Below are 22,283 nucleotides of genomic sequence, written 5' to 3'. Positions count from 1 at the left end.
GGAACCAGCTTCCAGTTTGGATTCAGGAGACAGACACCATCTCTACTTTCAAGATTAGGCTTCAAACTTTCCTTTTTGCTAAAGCATATAGTTAGGGCTGGACCAGGTGACCCTGAATCCTCAGTTATGCTGCAATAGATGTAGACTGCTGGGGGATTCCCATGATGCATTGGTTGATAGTTCTTCACTCACTATGTGTTAATACACCTCCTTGAATCATACTTGTCATTAATCTCTGTCTCTCTTCCACAGCATGTCTTTATCCTGTCATCCTTCTATTCTTATCTTACCAGTTATAAAAGTAAGTGAGGGAGTTGGAAATGAGGACCCATTCCAGCTGTAATAAGGCACTCTGGCATCCACACCCAACACCAATATAGAATCACTATTTAAACACAGAAACAGCAGGCCCTGATGTAAGATCAAACACTGCATTTCTTACTACAGAGGTGACAACATTCCCGGCAAAGCAGCCTGCTTGTGGTCAAATATCTTTGTAGAAGGCAATATACAGAAGTACGATAAAATGTTAAAGATTTCTAAAACTATTATTGGACATTTTAGAAAATATAAGTGAATACCAAGTTATTTTTGCCCTAAAGGGACTCGAGATGTATGAGTAAAAGTATAAAAATATAAATGACATCAGATGCAAGAAGGAAATTGTGTATTTATTTGCATGGTGAGTTACAGTCTTGGCAGAAATGCGCTCCAAAAGTAAAATAACCTTTGTGCACAGATTGAACAGAGTTGACACTGAGTTAGTTCCTGTGTAAAGCCTGTTGCAGAGTTGGTGCCATATTTAAGGTAGGCCATTCTGATCCACCAAGGGCTGGAATTGATTGTTGCTTAAGATAACCTGATTCATGAGTCTGTTGCTGAATTGGTGCTAAGTTTAAAGCAGGCCATTCTGATCCACCAAGTGTTGAACGTGATTGAGGCTTAAGACCATCTACCTCAAAGGTTTGTTGCCGAGTCGGTGCCAAATTGAAGACAGGCCAGTCTGATCCACCAAGGGCTGGAATTGATTGTTGCTTAAGATAACCTGATTCATGAGTCTGTTGCTGAATTGGTGCTAAGTTTAAAGCAGGCCATTCTGATCCACCAAGTGTTGAACGTGATTGAGGCTTAAGACCAGCTGCCTCAAAGGTTTGTTGCCGAGTCTGTGCCAAATTGAAGACAGGCCATTCTGATCCACCAAAGGCTGGAATTGATTGTGGTTTAAGATAACCCGACTCATGAGTCTGTTGCTGTGTTGCTGAGTTTAAGGCAGGCCATTCTGATCCAGCTATTGCTGAACTGGACTGTGGCTTAACACGACCTGGCTCAAAGGTTCGTTGCCGAGGTGGTGCCAAGTTTAAGGCAGGCCATTCTGATCCAGCAAGGGTTGAGCTTGATTGTTGCTTAAGATAACCTGATTCATGAGTCTGTTGCTGAATTGGTGCTAAGTTTAAAGCAGGCCATTCTGATCCACCAAGTGTTGAACGTGATTGAGGCTTAAGACCAGCTGCCTCAAAGGTTTGTTGCCGAGTCTGTGCCAAATTGAAGACAGGCCATTCTGATCCACCAAAGGCTGGAATTGATTGTGGTTTAAGATAACCCGACTCATGAGTCTGTTGCTGTGTTGCTGAGTTTAAGGCAGGCCATTCTGATCCAGCTATTGCTGAACTTGCTTGAGGCTTAAGATGACCTGCCTCAAAGGATTGTTGCCGGGGTGGTGCCAAGTTTAAGGCAGGCCATTCCGATCCACGAAGGGTTGAGCTTGATTGAGGCTTTAGACCATCTGCCTCGAAGGATTGTTGCCGGGGTGGTGCTGAATCGAAGACAGGCCATTCTGATCCAGCTATTGCTGAACTTGCTTGAGGCTTAAGATGACCTGCCTCAAAGGATTGTTGCCGGGGTGGTGCCAAGTTTAAGGCAGGCCATTCCGATCCACCAAGGGTTGAGCTTGATTGAGGCTTAAGACCATCTGCCTCAAAGGATTGTTGCCGGGGTGGTGCCGAATTGAAGACAGGCCATTCTGATCCAGCTATTGCTGAACTTGCTTGAGGCTTAAGATGACCTGCCTCAAAGGATTGTTGCCGGGGTGGTGCCAAGTTCAAGGCAGGCCATTCTGATCCACCAAGGGTTGAAATTGATTGAGGTCTAAGATAACCTGGTTCATGTGTCTGTTGCTGTGTTGCTGCAGAGTTAAAGAAAGGCCATTCTGATCCAGTTATTGGTGAACTTGACTGGGGCTTAACACGACTTGGCTCAAAAGTCTGTTGTGGTGTTGTTTCAAAGTTGAAGAAAGGCCTTTCTGTTTCATGCAGAGTGGAGCTTTGTGGTTTAACATGAACTGGCTCATAAGTCTGCTCCTGTGTTTGAAAATGTAGAAAAGGTCTTTCTGATCCAGTAAGAGTTGAACTTGATTGTGTTTCGATGGAATATGGTTTATAAGCCTGTTCCTGTGTTTCTGAGTAACTACTACCAGCAGAGTTTAAGAAAGGTTGCCTTGATTGTGGCATTTCCTGCTTTATGTTACCGTAATTGACAAACTCTGTGTTCTCTGGATTTTCTTGATTTACTGAACTGTCAACATAGCTGGTCATTGGGATATTGGGATATTGAGAGACAGATGAAGAGGGAACAGATAAGTCGATTTGAAAGCCTGGTTTAGAGACAGGAGCGGTATCATTTCCACCATCATGTCCTTCACTGGCCAAATCTCCCCCTTCATGTCTGACCGAAAGATCAAAATATGGAATGCTCAGACTAAATTCGTAGCTTTTGGGTTTGGGTGACAGATGTTTCTTCTGTGGTGGAGGCTGGGGTAGAACAGTCTCCTTTGGCCATTTGGTGGCAACATTAGATCGTGGCTGCAAGGGGTTTGCAGGCTTGAGGTTTGAGGCTTTTTGGTACACTATGGGATGGTTTTGTTTACAGATATGGAAAGGGGCCATCATTAAACGTCCCTGCTTTTCCAATGTTTTGTCCTGGGCACTGATGTAGTAGAAAGGATGACAGTTCTCATAGTTGTAGGCTTCTTCCTCTCCTTCACTTTGCCACACTCCCGGTTGCACAAAACGTCTGGCTATGAAAGAAAACAGGTGAAGGTTAAGTTACAAATTACATTGTAAAATTTGGACATTTAGACTATATTTTCCAAACCAACACCTCTAGAACCTCAACAGCATATTTCTGCAGGAATCTATCATGAGAGCATAATTCATTTGATCTATTTAGCTTCATAATTGGTGATTAGCAGCACAGAAACAGTTTGCTAATGCACAGAGCTACATTACCGTTTTTTCAAATGAGGTTTCTCTGGGAGGAACAAGAACAAAGCAGAGATGTGCCATAAAGAATAAACCGGCCTGACAGTTGGCTTAAACAAGGTTCTTGTTTAGTTCCCTGTGCGACATTTTAAGCAGCGTAACATGAAGCACAGGACAACTCATATTTAATAGTGTGGAGCATTTAGACCCTGTAACTCCATAACATTAAAATACTGCAGATATACTCTACACAGTCCTGTTTCAATGTACATGGTCTTGAAACAGGACTGTGAATAAAGCTTACTTTTAATTAAATTTTTTTTTTTTTTTTACTTACACTGGTATTTAACTGACAATATTTAATCATTTATTAGATTCAGATTGTAAAAATTACATTTCAGGACTGAAGAAGAGTGCCACCTCGAGTCCCCTTTATAGATACTCCATTTGCTGTATAGCAAAACAATATTGCAATAAAGGAAAGAGTAAAACAGTTACATGTGGATTTTTGTATTAGTTCCCTCAGCAGGAGGTGAGTCAGGCTTACCTCTTGGAAAAGCTGAGGAGTAGTTCACCTCACTCAACAAACAGACCAGCAATAATCTGTTAAACAGTTACAAATACACAGTCAAGGTAGACTCAAGTAAATAAAATGGACCTAATAAAACCCATTTGGTTTCATATTTAATGTGTTACCTTGCAATTAGGAAGCCAGCAGCCATGACTGCTGCAGTCGCTGTGTCCTCACAGCTGCGAGCGCTGAGCTGGACTGTGCAGCACAGCTGCCCTGTCAGCCGTGGATCCAGAAAGCCCAACTTCCAGCTCCTCCAACCAAACACCCACGAGACTCAAAGTCGAGCATCCAAGCCACGCGGCTGTCTGTGTGTGTCTTTTCTATCTTCCTAATGAAAAGTTGGGCTGAAGCAAACTCTGCCTCACACAGGTGCAAACACTTGATGTGATTGGCCTGGCTGAGACGTTAGAATGATTGAATCTATGCCCCAGAGGGGATGTGGACAACAAGAACACATTTGATTTTAACTTCTACAGTACAGCGCTGTATTGTTTTCCTTTTACAGTTTTATGCGCTTATACACATTTTGACATGAAATAAAAGACTAATAATAAAAGTCTTGCATTGAGCTCAAGCACCAACATAAAATAAATTTGCGACATTAAAGGCAAATTTATCAGAGGTATGAAATATATGTTTTTTATGTTAAGAAAGCAAACAAAAAAAGACTTGAGATACTTTAAGATTAAATAGCTGAATTGTTCTTGGGGTGAGGCAACACTACATGACTGAATGTGCTGTTTAGCCTTCAACCACAAACTGAAGCTAATTTACCTGCCTGGTCAACGACACACTACAAGAACCTGAAAGTATCACCACAACCAGATTTGGCTGTGGAAATTCATGAACAGCTGAAGGAGGATGAGTCGGTCTGTCATCTGTGGCCAAGCCAGGAAATAAACATGTAAACGCTCCAACATACACACAGTGAACTTGGGTGCTTTTATTTTGACGTTACTGAGAAAATCATGAGAGCAATAAATGAACACTGAACAGAAAATGGTAAAGGGACAGAACACATTTACAGTGTGCGTTAATCAGCTTGACATGTTTGAATACAGCTCTAAAAGCTTTCAAGCTATGTTCAAAAGGTTGATGAAAGATGAATAAAATTTTAATATCCGATTCAAACTCTAGAGTAGACTGTTTTTCCTCTTTTTTGTACAGAGGAGGGAGAGTGGATACACTGACAAAGGATGTCAAAAATAGAGCTGCCAGGCAATAAAGAGGAAGACCTCAAAGACGATTCATGGATGTAATGAAGGAGGACAAGCAGAGGGTGGAGTGAAAGAGAAGGATGCTGGGATAGGAGAAGGAGGCAGACGATCCACTCTGGCTAAAGAATAAGATGCACTGGGATTTAACCCAGTGAGCTCAAGTTCACACAGACTCACCAAAATGTGATAACAGAAAATGTTTTATTTATTTAAAAAAAAAAGCAACTTCACCCGATCTGATGATTTTCTTTGTGTGGTTGGTGTGAAAAACAAACAAACCCCCACCATGGACACAGCTGCAGGAATGTAAAACTGACCTACAAATCAGTCAAGCATAAAACAGGCATCTAACACATGAGCCAGTGTTTATCTACACAACAGACAACTTTAAAAATAAAAGAAACTCCAACGACAGCCATAAAACTTTATTTTTCACCAATAATGGAACTCCCAAAGAGCTGTTTGCTGAAAATGTGGCATCTCTCATGGCATCTAGTGGCGGTACATCTAGCTATGAAAAAAAATCATATTTGTCCATATCCAAGGGATGACTTGAAGTAAGGCTAGGGCCACATGTACACAGGTATTTTTGAAAACGCAGATTTTTCTGTGCATTTGCACCTTTCGTCCACACGTAAAACTGAAAACAGATTTTTAAAAACTCCTGCCAGGGTGGAGAATCTCAAATACTCAGTTTTTGCGTTTACGTGTGGATGAGGAAAACTGATATTTAGCCACGGAACGTCACAGGTGTGCGCTTTGTTCGACGCGACGCTGTGCGCCATGTTATTGTTTACATGAGATGAATTTCTACAATGGCGGATAGAGACAAAATACTGTTGCTGTTAATCTGACTATCTGCAGTTCTTACACAGTTACTGTCCGTCCGTTTAGAAAGACAGAGACATCAGAGGGAACTTCGGACGTGGCCTCTACAGTCAACACAGCTGCTTCCACAATCCTAACGTGGTTTTGAATAAATTTACTTTATATTGTTCATTCCTAGTTGCAAGTCTACACCAACCAAAATACTTTTAACATTTGAAATGCTGAAGGCATTTGAAAAGTAACAAATTTGTCTGCCTTTCCAAGAAAACAAAACTTTTTGGAAGTACTTTAGTCTTTCCGTCCCAGGCTTCTGATTTGCCAACATTTCATTTTTAGCGTTTACATGTGGACAAGTTTTTTTTTTTTTTTAAAAACGAAAACCTCCATTTTTACCCGTACACAAGTGTGGGGCTGCTCAAGCTCTTGCCAGTTCTAGGCCAATCAGCATTTTGTCCATTGCCTCTAACAGGGCTGAAACTGGTACCTGAGCAGACTACCACTTACAGTTTTGCGCTACATCCAGTCACTTTAATTTTCAAATCTGATTTGGAGGAAAACACAAGGTTCTTGAATGATATGCTAGTAGTGGTGTGGCAGGCATTAAAAGCTTGAGAGCCTGCAGAATTAAGTTTTAGATCATTAGGGCGATCGTGGCTCAAGAGTTGGGAGTTCGCCTTGTAATCGGAAGGTTGCCGGTTCGAGCCCCGGCTTGGACAGTCTCGGTCGTTGTGTCCTTGGGCAAGACACTTCACCCGTTGCCTACTGGTGGTGGTCAGAGGGCCCGGTGGCGCCAGTGTCCGGCAGCCTCGCCTCTGTCAGCTGTGGCTACAATGTAGCTGCCATTACCAGTATGTGGATGTGTGTTTGTATGAATGGGTGGATGACTGGATATGTAAAGCGCTTTGGGGTCCTTAAGGACTAGTAAAGCGCTATATAAATACAGGCCATTTTAGATCAGGCACACTCAAACTTATCAGCCTCAATTTTAGGGGCTCGTCTAGAGGCAACATGTTGGTGAATACTATAATCTGAGAATTACATATTTTGCTTAAAGGGATTTAACCAAGGCCAGCCAATCTGGACTGGGTGCAGCAGAACGTCTTCTTTCAGCAACTGCCAAACCTCAGTGCTCCACTGCATTTGATAAAGGCTCAGGAGGGGACAGGTCTCATTTAACCCTTAGAAGAATCTTACCTAAATCTTTGTCATTATTCACCAGGGAGAAAACGTTAAACATTCAAGTCATCCTCTGCAGCCAAGAACTGTCCTGGAGAACAAGTTTAAGATGTGAGAAACTATTCAATAGTCTGCCAAAACTGACAGTTTGGGTGGCTAATCTCGTGTCTTGGCAGGCAGCGATCCCAGCTTGAGACTCCTCAGAGCAGGAATTCGACTGAAGTGTCATTCGATGGCCGAATGGAGTTTCTACATAAATTGGAGTGCCTGCGATAATTGTGAAATACTGGGCTCAGTTACATCTCTAGATGCAGTTCAAAATGTACATCACCCAAATATTTAATGAGCTGCAGAGTCAGTGGCTTTTAACATTCGGGCATAGACTTGTTGCTTGCAAACACATGAATGTCATTAGCTCTAAAGAGCAACCTCAACCCAAGTGTTCAGCTATTCTTTCAACCTGACAGAAGACGAGAGAAACTGCAGGAGAGCTTTCACACTTTATTTTAGATAAATACAGGAGATCCTTGTTGCACTGTAGAGCTGTGAAGGAGGAAGAAATTATGAGGAACAGGTTTTAACCATCAAGAAATGCCATGTTGTAATAGCCAAAAACCAGTGACCCACCTGAGCCCTGCGAGTTTGGCTCGTCTCTTCCATCCATGTCAGTCTGAAGCTGACCGATGGAAATTTGGCCAAGGGTCAGAAGATGGATGCTTTACATGACCCCAGTGAGGTCCATGGTAATACCACCAGTAGTCGTTCCACGTAGGATTCATGTGGGAGTTGTAGTAGCCACTGTAAGGGTCGACATATCTCTGAGGATGGCGCGGCCTTGATGGGCGTTCCAGTCCATCTGGCGCCGGAAATGCAGAGACCTGACCAGGGCGGCCTTCGTCACGATGATGATACTCACGATGATGATGCTTGTTGGGGTGCGGCCTTGTATGAGGCGGCACATAAACCTGCGGTCTTTGGTGACCCAAATCAGCTTCCTCAGGCCTGTGTCGATGTCCGCTGTGATGTTCCTGGCGGCGTGGAGAACCTCGTGAAAAGGGAACAGATAAGCTGAACTGGTAGCCCAGCTTGGAAGCGTCATGGCCATGGCGTCTGCCGGGATTATTAAAACTGTTGTCAATAATAAAGCCGCTTGGTCTGTACCGAGGAGGATTAGCACCATCACGAGACTGAGCAAAAGGAATCCTCAGGCTCAAGTCAAAGCTCCTGGGCTTGGCCACAAGGTGGTTTCTGTGTGCTTGAGGCTGGAGCGGATACGTTTCCATGGGTCTGTGGGCGGGAATATTGGAGCGTGGCTGATACGAGCTCGGGGATTGGACTTGGACCTGATCGCGCACATTAGGGTTGATCTTTGGATCTGTCGGCCGCAGAGCCCTCATGTACTGGAAAGGACGAGGACTTCCATACACATCGTGTTCCCCTCTTCCACCCTGCCACGCTCTAGGCTGCACAGGACTTGTGGCTGAGAGAGAACATGGGTAAGAATACAGATTATACCAAGCTAAAAAAACAAAAAAAAAAAAAAACAACTACAGTTTTTCAGTATACTGATGCAGATTCATCTTAACAGGAGGAAAGTAACTTAAATTTGAGAGGTCTTCTCTGAGTGGACCAAAATTTTTGTTTCCTAATCTGTAAGGCGGCAAGAAACGCAGATGATTGCAGCTAAAGAAACTTTTGCACAGACCTACAATTACTCTTTTAGGAGCCTCTCTGGGGAATGTTGGGGTTCAGAAACTTCTTTTACACGTTTAACTACAGTCTGCTTTTAACGTCACTTTAATTGGACAAAGTATCAGAATTCGAAGAGCGAGCCCAAGCCTCCTAACACACGCTTTCTGGTCCTTATCCACATGTTCTGCCAGTTACAAGCTGTTCATTCCCTTACACATGCCCCACCCTGCCTCCCCCTTTTTAAATTCTTTATCTTCTTCACATCTATTTAGTACACAGGGGATCTGCCAGGCCTGGGAGCCGCTGCCAGTACCCTTTGAGGCCTTCCCCAAACCGCAGCTCAACTGGCCAAGCCATTCACCTTTACCTACTAAAACACTGTCAACCCTAAAATGACGACGTGGGCCCAGCAAGTGAAATTTTATTCTAGGATCAGTCATTTCAGTTTCTTCCCGAAAGTATTTACATAAACAGATATTTCCCTGTGTTTAAAACTTTACAAAGGGTTAGTTTTCAGTGCCATGAAGAGCATTTAGCCGTTTGTTACCATCTTTTCATTCAGTTGCAGTTTGGACTAGTGCGAGGCTCTCCACTTTTTGGTTTGGACCAGTCCTCAATTTACCATTTTCAGGTGGGCCAACATGCAGCCGTTTGTCTGCTGACAGGTATGAAACTGATGGAGCATAACCCCAGTGCTAGCCTCCCTACACTGGCTTCCTTACAGGATCCAAGTTGTGTTTTTACATCATGAAAACAACCAAACCCCTCCTTACCCATATGAGCTTCTATTCAGGCTCCTGAAAGTATGAGGTTAAGTTAAAAACCAGTGTTAATTATTCCATGGTCTAACTTAAATTTTGTTGTGACAGAGCCTTCTGTGGCAGGCCCCCCTCCCTCTAAATCAGGCGTGGGGAACTCCAGGCCTTGAGGGCTGGTGTCCTGCAGGTTCTAGATGTGTCCTTGATCCAACACAGCTGATTCAAACGGTTAAATTACCTCCTCAGCATGCCTTGAAGTTCTCCAGAGGCCTGGTAATGAACTAATCACTTGATTCAGATGTGTTGACCCAGGGTGAAATCTAAAACCTGCAGGACACTGCCCCCCCCCCCCGAGGCCTGGAGTTGGACACCCCTGCCTCCAAATACTGGATCTGCACAAAGAGTGGAACATCTTACGTTTCTAAAAGACACAGCTTTAATGGCCTCACTTCCAGCACATGTTGACCCAAACAATTTTTACAGCTTTGGTCACTGTTGCTGCAGATGTTTGTGTTATTGCATTTTTGTATTTATTTTATTATTCTAAAAAAATTATTTTATTATTGTTGTGCATTTTACACTTTAGTCTGTAAAGCACTTTGTTGGAAATGTGCTGCATACAAAACACCAAGAACCTTAACACGAGTCACCTTCAACTGGCGTTTTAGATGTTGTCAAGCCAGTTTAGATGAAGAAAACCTGGCTTTTTGGTTTGGTCTGGAATACTTTGTCCCACCACTGGATCTAATCAGCATTTCCAGTTTAACGTTGCTCTAGCATCAGAAACATTCAATTCTTTAGAGTCTTCTGGTGACATTTCTCAGTGTCTGATACATTTTATCCACTTCAATTCTCTGCTTCCAAAGCAAACCAAATTTAACCTGCTGATTTGGACATGACAGAACTTTAGCCCATTGGCTGCGTTGTCCTTACAAAGGTAGACTGCAAACCCATTTAGTGGCACACAGTGGCATTAACAGTCAGCTTTCAAAGACTTGTAATGTATTAATTATGTGCTCTAGAATATTAGCTGTTTCCAAGGTTGTTTTGTCTCCTGTTTAGTACCCACTGAAGGCCTTCATACTTTCCCCAATAATCTTGAATCTAAAGAATGATTAAGTGTTTTCTAAAGAGATGCTCCAGGTTCTGCGTGCAGGCATGACTTTGCTGGACTCTTCAGGTAAGGCAGTAAGTTGTTATAGTTTTTTAACTGTGGAGCAGGTTGTTTCAGCACAGGCTGAAAATGTTATTTGCTACAGGCTTTGGAAAAAATTCATAACAACAAGATGCAAGTAAGGCTCACCTCCTGGAAAAGCTGAGGAGTAGTCCACATCACTCAAAACATAAAGCAGTAAAAACCTGTCAAACAGCACAAATACAGTAAAGATAAAACCAGACAAAGGTCCACATTTGAGTACAGGAAGTGTAGATCTTGAAAGCACATTTAAACGTGGTACCTTGCAATGAGGAACCGAGCAGCCATGACTGCTGCAGCTGCACTCGCTGTGTCCTCACAAACCCTCCAACCAGACTGTGCATGCAGTCGTGCCCTGTCAGCTACTCCAGCCAAACACCAGTGTGCTTCTGAGTCAAGTGTTCAGGACATGCTGCTGTCTTTATAGGTCCTTCCTACTGCAGGTGTTTCCAATTAGCCTGTTTTAATGAGAAGTTGAACTGAGGTACCCAACAGGTCAACTTCCCTCCCCCATAAACGTGTGAGGGAGAGAGAAGAAATTAGTGGCTATATTTAGCAACCTGAGGAATTTGTTTAGGACAGCAACACAGAATTACAAAATCTTTCATTTGAATATCTTCCCGTTACAGGATTGAAGGAGACAACATAGTTATTTTTTCCTGCTATTTTCCCATCCACGCTCCAGTAGGTGGCAGTAATGTGGCTTTAAGTTGGTTTACCAGCTGCCATTAGGCTTTAAAGAAGAAGAGCCTTCACGCTATGGACTTTATTATTTCTTTTTTTGTGATCAACATTTTATTGATTTAAAACGGGGTTGGGGGGGGGGGGGGGGGTACAGACATATACAGCACAACTGTAAACTGCAGTAGCAAAGCAAACATTAGCAAACAAGGCATAGGGACAGCAAAGAAAAGACACAAAAACACAAAGTTAAAACCAATTATTGCCTCTTCCAGGAGATAACTCTGGATGAGAAGATTTTCCAAGCGTCAACAGTCGTGGGTCGAGCTTTATTTAATTTTGCTGTGGTATGTTCAAAACCAATAACACGGATAAGACATCGTCTCCAGAATGAGTCCATATAAATGTCAGGACAGAACCATTGCTTTGTAATAGTCTTCTTTGCGGATGTAAATCCAGCGAACAACATTTTGCATTGCATTTGTTTTAAGGAGATTTCAGAGGTATCATTAAGGAGACAAAGACCAGGATTGGGAACATAAAAAACTTCCAGTACCTCAGATAACACAGAGTTCACAAAGACCCAAAAATCGGATACCACAGGACAGTCCCAAAACATGTGCAAAAACGTGCCAGGTGATGAATCATTGCAGATGTGACAGTAATACGTAGCCTGTAGTTTCATCTGGAACCTCCTATAGGGCGTAATGTATGTTCTGTGTATGGTTTTGAAATGAATTAATTGATGCGCCAGGTTCTTAGAAGTCAAACTCAGATTAGACCACACTGTATCCCAGTCTATATTAACCTGTAGTTCTCCCAGTTCCCTGACCCAAATAGATTCAATGGGCAGGGACTTCATACCATGTTCAGCTAATTTGTTGTAGATTTTGGAAACAGAGGGTCTGCCAGATTTAGGCAGGATCCAGTCCAACATGGGATGAGAGGGAAGAGGAGAGTCCCAGGGGGCACCGTATGCTTTTAAAGCTGATCTGAGCTGCAGATATACAAAGTAAGAAGATGCAGGAAGAGAAAAACGTGTCCTTAAGTCCTGAAATGAGCAAAGGCCTTGGGCGTTGAATAGATCATCAAAAAGGTTTATCCCGAGTGAGAACCAAGAGGGTTGAACAAATGGTCGGCTGCCACATAGTAATTTTAAATTATGCCAGAGTGGTGAGCTTTTACAAAATTTAACTGGAGCACCCAGCCGCCGTTCTATCTTCCTCCATACCTGTATAGAGTTGGCAATAATAGGTCCAAATTCGTTGTTGTTGTAGAGCGTATTGGCGGGAACATTAGCAAACAGAAGATCTTGTAGTCTATGCAGTGCTGCCTTGGCGGATTCGATCATTTTCCACGCAGTAGTAGTCTCTGGGTTGACCCACGTACTAAGCGCCCTGATTTGGAATGACCAGTAATAAAACTCAAAGTTTGGTACTGCCAGGCCACCAAACAATTTGGGCCGCTGCAATGTTGACAAACGTATCCTAGGCCTTTTGCCATTCCAAATAAATTTAGACACCGCAGAGTGTATGTCTTTAAAATAAGTTAGAGGAGGAGAGAGTGGCAACATAAAAAAAAGGAAATTAAGCCGTGGCAGTATGTTCATCTTTACTGTGTTGATTCTACCCTGAAGCGAAGTTTTTAAATTGTCCCATCTTTGAAAGTCGGATTTGATCTTATTTAGCATAGTAGTAAAATTCTCCTTGATTATCTTTGGAATACTATTATGAATTGAAATGCCCAGATAAGTAAAAGTGCTTATGATCTGAACACAACCGGGTAAGGAAACTTTCGTAGCTTTATCGTTCAAAGGCATCAAAGCAGATTTCGACCAGTTTATTTTGTAGCCAGATAGAGAGCTGAAATGGTCAAAGTTTTTAATCAATGGATGGATGGACGTCTCATAGTTGTCCAAAAACAGAATAATATCATCCGCATATAGAGATATGATATGATTATGACCACCAATTCTTATGGGAGAAATCGTGGACTGTCTAATGGCTTGTGCTAAGGGCTCTAGAGAGAGGCAGAACAGGAGAGGAGAGAGAGGGCAACCCTGCCTCGTTCCACGCTGCAGCGTGAAAGGGGGAGAGACCAGGTCCCCTGTTAAGACACTAGCAAGAGGTGAGTGATATAGTGTTTGAATCATAGCAACAAATTTCTGCTTAAACCCAAAGTGTTTTAATACCATCCACATATAGTCCCACTCTAGCCTATCAAAGGCTTTTTCTGCATCAAGTGAAAATACTGCACATGGATTTTGATAGCTGTTAGCGGCATCTATGATGTGCAACAGCCGTCTTATGTTATCAGATGCAAGCCGCCCTCGGATAAATCCTGTCTGGTCTGCACTGACCAAAACATGGATAACTCTTTGACTTTATTATTTCTTATCCCAGTACAGTACCTTTATTTATCCAGGTAAAAACATCTAATTAAGATTAAAAATCCAATTTCAAACAGTGACGTGGAATCGTGGCTGAAAGAGTATTTATATTATATTTCTTTGTATTTATAGCATTTTCAAAAATGTTACCCCACGAGTTCAGATGGTACGAATCATTGACACTGAATCTCCCACATGGTTTTGTTTGGTCAGCATTACAAACGCCGAGCGTTCCCTCTGCACCGGGTCACAGGGTCGACCTCCTGATGCTCTCGTCCACTCAGTGCTGCTTGATGTTGTGACATAAACATAAAAAAATCACAAAGAAAGAACAATACAGTATCCTCAACTGCACCAAAGAGTAAAACAGTGAAATGTGGATTATTAAACATTAGGTCTCTCTCTTCCAAGTCCCTGTTAGTACATGAGTTAATAATTGATCAACAAATCGATTTACTCTGCCTGACAGAAACCTGGTTGCAGCAGGATGATTATGTTAGTTTAAATGAATCAACACCCCCGAGTCATTCTAACTACCAGAAACCTCGAAGCACAGGCCGAGGGGGAGGTGTGGCAGCAAATTTCCACACCAGCTTATTAATCAACCAAAGACCCAGACAGACTTTTAATTCATTTGAAAGCCTGATGCTTAGCCTCGTCCACCCCAGCTGTAAAACTCAGAAACCAATCTTACTTGTTATCATCTATCGTCCACCTGGGCCTTACACAGAGTTTTCTGTGTAGTTTCTGTGTAGCCTAAAGCAGATAACTTGTAAGTTGGAGAGGAAATGGCGCAGCACAAATTTAGAAGATCATCATTTAGCCTGGAGAAACTGTTTGTTGCTTTATGAGAAAGCCCTCTGTAAAGCCAGAACATCTTACTATTCATCACTGATTGAAGAAAATAAGAACAACCCCAGGTTTCTCTTCAGCACTGTAGCCAGGCTGACAAAAAGTCAGAGCTCTTTTGAGCAGTGTTGGTCAAGTTTCTTGAAAAAGTAATCAGTAACTAATTACTGATTACTTCCCCCCAAAAGTAATCCCGTTACTTTACGGATTACTTATTTTCAAAAGTAATTAATTACTTAGTTACTTAGTTACTTTTTAAAAACACGAATTACAACCTGAATAGGTGATAAAGCGAGAGAATTTTCAGCCCAATTCTACTTTTTCACACATGTAATGTAATTAAATGCAACATTCTCTGACTGGAAGAAATTTGTTTAACATTTAAACCTATTTTCTGCACATTCCAGTATTTATTTATTGTCATTGTCAAGAACAATCAATTTCATTGTTCTTGACAATGACAATAAATAAATACTACTATAAAATAAAATATTTTTTTGTGTTTACACACAAATAGATGCAAGTGAAACACAGCAGAAAATATATAAAATCAAAGACTAGCGGTCCTGTTGCTCTAGGAGTGGGGCAGGCAGAGGTTTGCCCTGGTGCAGGTGTGCCGCAGCGGTCAGTTGAAGAATCCGCGAGTTTCTCTGTGAATTTCCCAATACGTCGTTGCGCACTTGGTGCTTGCTCGTAAGTTTAGGGTTTTTTTCGCTGTAGAAAGAAGTTTTCTTCCCACGCCGGACGAACGCTAATGTTTTTGTCAGTTTTTATGGAATCAAACTCAAAATAAGGTCAGTACTTCCACGCTTTAAATGCACACAGCTGTTGTCACGAACATCACACCTGCTTACGTCACTGTCATGAGACATTCTCGCAAAAAACTCACGGTTTTAGTAATGCAGCATTCCTACGGGAAAGTAACTGTAATCTAATTACCGTTTTTGCAATAGTAATCCCTTACTTTACTCGTTACTTGAAAAAAGTAATCGGATTACAGTAACGCGTTTGTTGAGCCAACTATCCCTTTAACGTTAACAAGTAATGACTTCATTAACATCTTCACAAATAAAATTTTAAGAATTAGAGAAAAAATTACCCATAATCATCTCACAGATGCAACATTTAGAGTCTTTTTCTCCAATTGATATTTCTGAGTTAGCTAATTATAGGCCAATCTCCAACCTTCCTTTCATATCAAACATCCTTGAAAGAGTAGTTGTCAAACAGCTAACAGATCATCTGCAGAGGAATGGTTTATTTGAAGAGTTTCAGTCAGGTTTCAGAGCCCATCACAGCACAGAAACAGCTTTAGTGAAGGTTACAAATTATCTTCTTATGGCCTCTGACAGTGGACTCATCTTGTCCTGCTAGACCTCAGTGCAGCATTCGATACTGTCGACCATAATATCCTATTAGAGCGATTAGAACATGCTGTAGGTATTACAGGTACTGCACTGCAGTGGTTTGTATCATATCTAATAGACTCCAGTTTGTTCATGTAAATGGAGAGTCCTCTTCACACACTGAGGTCAATTATGGAGTTCCACAGGGTTCAGTGCTAGGACCAATTCTGTTTACACTATACATGCTTCCCTTAGGCAGTATCATTAGAAGACATAGCATACATTTACACTGCTATGCAGATGACACCCAGCTCTATCTGTCCATGAAGCCAGATAACACACACCAATGAGTTAAACTGCAGGAATGTGTTAAAGACATAAAGACCTGGATGGCTGCTAACTTTCTGCTTCTTAATTCAGATCAAACTGAGGTTATTGTACTTGGCCCTGAAAAGCTTAGAAATATGGCATCTAACCAGATTCCTACTCTGGATGGCATTACCTTGGCCTCCAGTAACACTGAGTAACCTTGGAGTCATTTTTGACCAGGACATGTCCTTCAATGCACATATTAAACAAATATGTAGGACTGCCTTCATTCATTTGTGCAACATCTCTAAAGTTAGAAATATCCTGTCTCAGAGTGACGCTGAAAAACTAGTTCATGCATTTATTACTTCCAGGCTGGACTACTGTAATTCATTATTATCAGAATGTACAAAAAACTCCCTGAAAAGCCTTCAGCTGATCCAAAATGCTGCAGCAAGAGTCCTGACAGGGACTAGAAAGAGAGAGCAGATTTCTCCTGTTTTGGCTTCCCTTCATTGGCTTAAATAATCAGGCCCCATCTTATCTTAATGACCTTGTAGTACCATATCACCCTACTAGAGCACTTTGCTCTCACACTGCAGGCCTACTTGTTGTTCCTAGAGTATTTAAAAGTAGAATGGGAGGGAGAGCCTTCAGTTTTCAGGCCCCTCTTCTATGGAACCAGCTTCCAGTTTGGATTCAGGAGACCGACACCATCTCTACTTTCAAGATTAGGCTTCAAACTTTCTTTTGCTAAAGCATATAGTTAGGGCTGGACCAGGTGACCCTGAATCCTCAGTTATGCTGCAATAGATGTAGACTGCTGGGGGATTCCCATGATGCATTGGTTGATAGTTCTTCACTCACTATGTGTTAATACACCTCCTTGAATCATACTTGTCATTAATCTCTGTCTCTCTTCCACAGCATGTCTTTATCCTGTCATCCTTTTATTCTTATCTTACCAGTTATAAAAGTAAGTGAGGGAGTTGGACCCATTCTAGCTGTAATAAGGCAAGACTACTCACTCTGGCATCCACACCCAACACCAATATAGAATCACTATTTAAACACAGAAACAGCAGGCCCTGATGTAAGATCAAACACAGCATTTCTTACTACACAGGTAACAACATTTCTGGCAAAGCAACCTGCTGGTGGTCAAATATCTTTGTAGAAGGCAACTACAGAAGTCCTATCAAATGTTAAAGATTTCTAAAACTATTATTGGACATTTTAGAAAATATAAGTGAATACCAAGTTATTTTTGCCCTAAAGGGACTAGAGATGTATGAGTAAACGTATAAAAATATAAATGACATCAGATGCAAGAAGGAAATTGTGTATTTATTTGCATGGTGAGTTAGTCTTGGCAGAAATGCGCTCCAAAAGTAAAATAACCTTTGTGCACAGATTGAACAGAGTTGACACTGAGTTAGTTCCTGTGTAAAGAAGCCTGTTGCAGAGTTGGTGCCATATTTAAGGTAGGCCATTCTGATCCATCCAGGGTTGAACGTGATTGAGGCTTAAGACCATCTGCCTCAAAGGTTTGTTGCCGAGTCGGTGCCAAATTGAAGACAGGCCAGTCTGATCCACCAAGGGCTGGAATTGATTGTTGCTTAAGATAACCTGATTCATGAGTCTGTTGCTGAATTGGTGCTAAGTTTAAAGCAGGCCATTCTGATCCACCAAGGGTTGAACGTGATTGAGGCTTAACACGACCTGGCTCAAAGGTTCGTTGCCGGGGTGGTGCCGAATTGAAGGCAGGCCATTCTGATCCAGCTATTGCTGAACTTGCTTGAGGCTTAAGATGACCTGCCTCAAAGGATTGTTGCCGGGGTGGTGCCAAGTTTAAGGCAGGCGATTCTGATCCACCAAGGGTTGAGCTTGATTGAGGCTTAAGACCATCTGCCTCAAAGGATTGTTGCCGGGGTGGTGCCAAGTTTAAGGCAGGCGATTCTGATCCACCAAGGTTTGAACTTGATTGAGGCTCAAGACCATCTGCCTCAAAGGATTGTTGCCGGGGTGGTGCCGAATTGAAGACAGGCCATTCTGATCCAGCTATTGCTGAACTTGCTTGAGGCTTAAGATGACCTGCCTCAAAGGATTGTTGCCAGGGAGGTGCCAAGTTTAAGGTAGGCCATTCTGATCCACCAAGGGTTGAAATTGATTGAGGTCTAAGATAACCTGGTTCATGTGTCTGTTGCTGTGTTGCTGCAGAGTTAAAGAAAGGCCATTCTGATCCAGTTATTGGTGAACTTGACTGGGGTTTAACACGACTTGGCTCAAAAGTCTGTTGTGGTGTTGTTTCAAAGTTGAAGAAAGGCCTTTCTGTTTCATGCAGAGTGGAACTTTGTGGTTTAACATGAACTGGCTCATAAGTCTGCTCCTGTGTTTGAAAATGTAGAAAAGGTCTTTCTGATCCAGTAAGAGTTGAACTTGATTGTGTTTCGATGGAATATGGTTTATAAGCCGGTTCCTGTGTTTCTGAGTAACTACTACCAGCAGAGTTTAAGAAAGGTTGCCTTGATTGTGGCATTTCCTGCTTTATGTTACCGTAATTGACAAACTCTGTGTTCTCTGGATTTTCTTGATTTACTGAACTGTCAACATAGCTGGTCATTGGGATATTGGGATATTGAGAGACAGATGAAGAGGGAACAGATAAGTCGATTTGAAAGCCTGGTTTAGAGACAGGAGCGGTATCATTTCCACCATCATGTCCTTCACTGGCCAAATCTCCCCCTTCATGTCTGACCGAAAGATCAAAATATGGAATGCTCAGACTAAATTCGTAGCTTTTGGGTTTGGGTGACAGATGTTTCTTCTGTGGTGGAGGCTGGAGTAGAACAGTCTCTTTTGGCCATTTGGTGGCAACATTAGATCGTGGCTGCAAGGGGTTTGCAGGCTTGAGGTTTGAGGCTTTTTGGTACACTATGGGATGGTTTTGTTTACAGATATGGAAAGGGGCCATCATTAAACGTCCCTGCTTTTCCAATGTTTTGTCCTGGGCACTGATGTAGTAGAAAGGATGACAGTTCTCATAGTTGTAGGCTTCTTCCTCTCCTTCACTTTGCCACACTCCCGGTTGCACAAAACGTCTGGCTATGAAAGAAAACAGGTGAAGGTTAATGTAAATATTACATTGTAATTTGTAATTTCTGCAAGATTACATGGCAAGACCACTGACCAAGATGGCTGACCAAGATGGCAGCAGCATGTCTCCTTGTTGAATGTCTGCTTTGAATTTGTTGGGTATTTTTCTGTTTTTACTATTTTAAATGGATTCTAGTGTTTTTCCAACAAGGTATTTTAAGGGTATTTTAAACTATTCTGTTAGTTCTTGGAAAGTGGCCCATTTTGGGAGCCTCTGCTACTACCAGAAACCGTCTGCACCACACCGGGGCCTGTGCTGCTGGCTGGACCTATTGACAGCACACTAAGCCATCTGCTAGCAAGCAGAAGCCAAGCAGATGCCAGAAGCCATCTGCTAGCAAGCCACCAGGACATGAGCTTCTGGCTGGAGCCTTACTTGCCATCCTAGGTCTTTGCAGCCTGATGATACATTTAATTCAGTATCAACAATAGTCGTGTGTTTTGGATAATTACTTTTTAAAATAACTTTGCTTATTGGCTGTGGGGGACTTTGGGACACTGAATTTTTCTAAGTCAAGCACATTTAACATGATCCCAGATCTATATCATCACTGCTGCTGTACATCCTGTACGATCTCCAATGTATTTGGAATAGGACACGGATTTTTCATTTGATCTACACAAAGATTTACCTCATCTTCAAAACCTTCTTGTTTTGTATGATTACAAAGTTAAGAAAAATTCTGCTTAGTTTCAACATTTCACAAGTCAAACTCAAAGTCTCAAAGCAGAGACTTCTGATTGTCTTAATACTGCTCTTATCTGGTGATGTTCAACCTAGACCAGGCCCTGAGCTGCAATGCAGTCAAACACCATCTGAATTTAAATCCTCACCTCGGCTGAAGATTATTCATCTTAATGTGTGCAGTTTGATACCCAGGATGGATATGATCACAATTTGGGATAAATTAAGTTTCTTCCTGTTAAAAGGGAGTTTTTCTTTCCTATATGAATAAAGTTGAATTGAATCAAATTCCCTCAGTATGAAAATCAACTTTTGTTATCCCTCTACTAAAAGTGGGCGACCCAGCAGTTTTTACTAATTATAGACCAATATCTAATCTGTCCTGTGCCACAGTTCTTGAAGCTCGTGTGTGCGAGCAGTTAGTTTCTACACACCAATGCCGTTTTATCTGATCAATCAGGCTTTAGAGGAAGAAAATAAATAAATCACAGTACCATCACAGCTGCAGTGAAAGTGGCAAATAATATTACTGTTGCACTTGATAAGAAACAACACTGTGCATCCCTTTCTATTAATTTGTCAAACGTATTAGACACTGTTGATCATTGTATTTTAAAACTTAGACTCCTCCAGTCAGGACTCAGAGCAGTGGCATGGTTCTCAAACTGTCTCAGTGATATGTCTCAGTGCATTAAATCTGATGGTCTGAATTTGTTACAGTGCACAACGGAGTGCCACAGCGCTCACCTTCAAACCACATGTAGAGAATCTCGTGAAAAATCTGAAGTTAAAACAGATTTTATTTTCAAAATAAGTTTTTCTTACAATATAAAGAATCTGCTTTTAAATGCAACATTTTTGCCTGTGCTGGGTTATGGAGATATCCTATACATGAATGCTTCTGCTCAATGTCTTCGAATGGTTGATAGTGAAGCATACTTCACTGAGGTTCATCACTAACCGTAAATCTCAGACTCAACACTGAGTTATACTCTCGGGTAGGATGGCCTGCTTCGGCAAGTCGGAGGAACTCTCATTTATACAGTTTTATATAACAGACATTTAACACCCTTGGCTTGGAACAAACTGCAGAACGACTGGAAAAACACTGAATTATTTCATAAAGCACTTAAGTGCTAACTAAGAATCCCTGAGGCCAAGTCCATAACATGCAATTGCTTCAATTAGATTGTCATTTTAACTGAATTTTTGTATTTTCCTTTGATTTTTAAATTTTTTTTTCTATCTTAATTTTATTCTTTTCATTTAATTTTGCATTTGTGTTGTTGCCGTCTGTGTTTAACAGTAATTTCTGTAACTGTGACTTGTAACTTGCTGCTGCCCATCCATGGAAAAGGTTTTTAATCTCAATGGGATCTTCCTGGTTAAATAAAGGTTAGAAAGAAGTAGTAAAATTTAGACATTAAAAATCTATTTTCAACACGTCTCTAGAATCTCAACAATCTAATTTGAATTAATGGACTTCATAATTCATGATTAGCAGCACAGAAACAGTTCCCGACTGCACCCAAGTGTTGTTACGGTGTTTTGCAAATGACAACAAAGGAGCGTCGTGACGAATAAACCGGCCTGACAGTTGGCTTAAAGAAGGCTCGTCTAGTTCCCTGTGAAACAATTTAAGCAGCATAAGATGAAGCACAGGACAACTCATTTTATACCAACTGCATTTCATATAGTGTGGAGACAGCATCTAGATCCAGTACACAAGAACTCCATAGCGTGAGAATGCTGCAAACATACCCTGAACACTGTCCTGTTTTAAGACCACATACATTTGAAAAGTTAATAGCATATATTTCTTATTAGACTCAGATTGTAAAAATTACATTTCAGGACTGAAGAAGAGTGCCACCTCGAGACCCCTTTATAGACATTCCCCTGCATTTGCAAATTGTTATGGCTCTTTGTTGATTTGTGCAGGGTTGGAAAAAAAAAAAGAAACAGGACATAGGTCAGATTTCTTATGGAGATTTCTTACATCACTATACATATTAAAGCACACTTTAATAACCACGGTTTGGTTGAGAGCTGCTAGAATATTCTAGAATTTTAGAGCCATCTTGTGCCTGTAAGTCTGCAGATGAAGCCAACGTGAATGAAGCAGTGCAGTTTCCCTAAAACACCACCCTGAATTGTCAGTGCTGTGTATC

The 22,283-nt window shown here is 41.6% G+C and overlaps 2 protein-coding genes across 2 annotated transcripts in view; one reads left to right on the top strand and one right to left on the bottom strand.

Moving 5' to 3' along the window:
• The window catches only part of LOC146706796 (uncharacterized), a 378,960-nt gene that overhangs the window by 183,230 nt on the left and 173,447 nt on the right, over positions 1–22,283 (top strand). The window lies entirely within an intron of this gene.
• On the bottom strand, positions 7,535–11,150 carry LOC146706801 (uncharacterized). Its single transcript, XM_085465290.1, has 4 exons — positions 10,960–11,150; positions 10,806–10,861; positions 7,680–8,532; positions 7,535–7,595 (listed from the first exon to the last, which is right to left on the bottom strand). Exons 1-3 carry the CDS (start codon positions 10,983–10,985, stop codon positions 7,718–7,720), a joined length of 897 nt encoding a protein of 298 aa, XP_085321416.1. The 5' UTR covers positions 10,986–11,150; the 3' UTR covers positions 7,535–7,595; positions 7,680–7,717.

The sequence above is a fragment of the Copadichromis virginalis genome, linkage group LG7 (genome assembly GCF_057382275.1).
Source record: "Copadichromis virginalis isolate Kocher_CV1m ecotype Utaka linkage group LG7, C_Virginalis_male_GT1.1, whole genome shotgun sequence".
Classification (NCBI taxonomy): domain Eukaryota; kingdom Metazoa; phylum Chordata; class Actinopteri; order Cichliformes; family Cichlidae; genus Copadichromis; species Copadichromis virginalis.
Note: the sequence above shows the minus strand (reverse complement) of the source record. Positions and strands in the feature narration are given on the sequence as shown.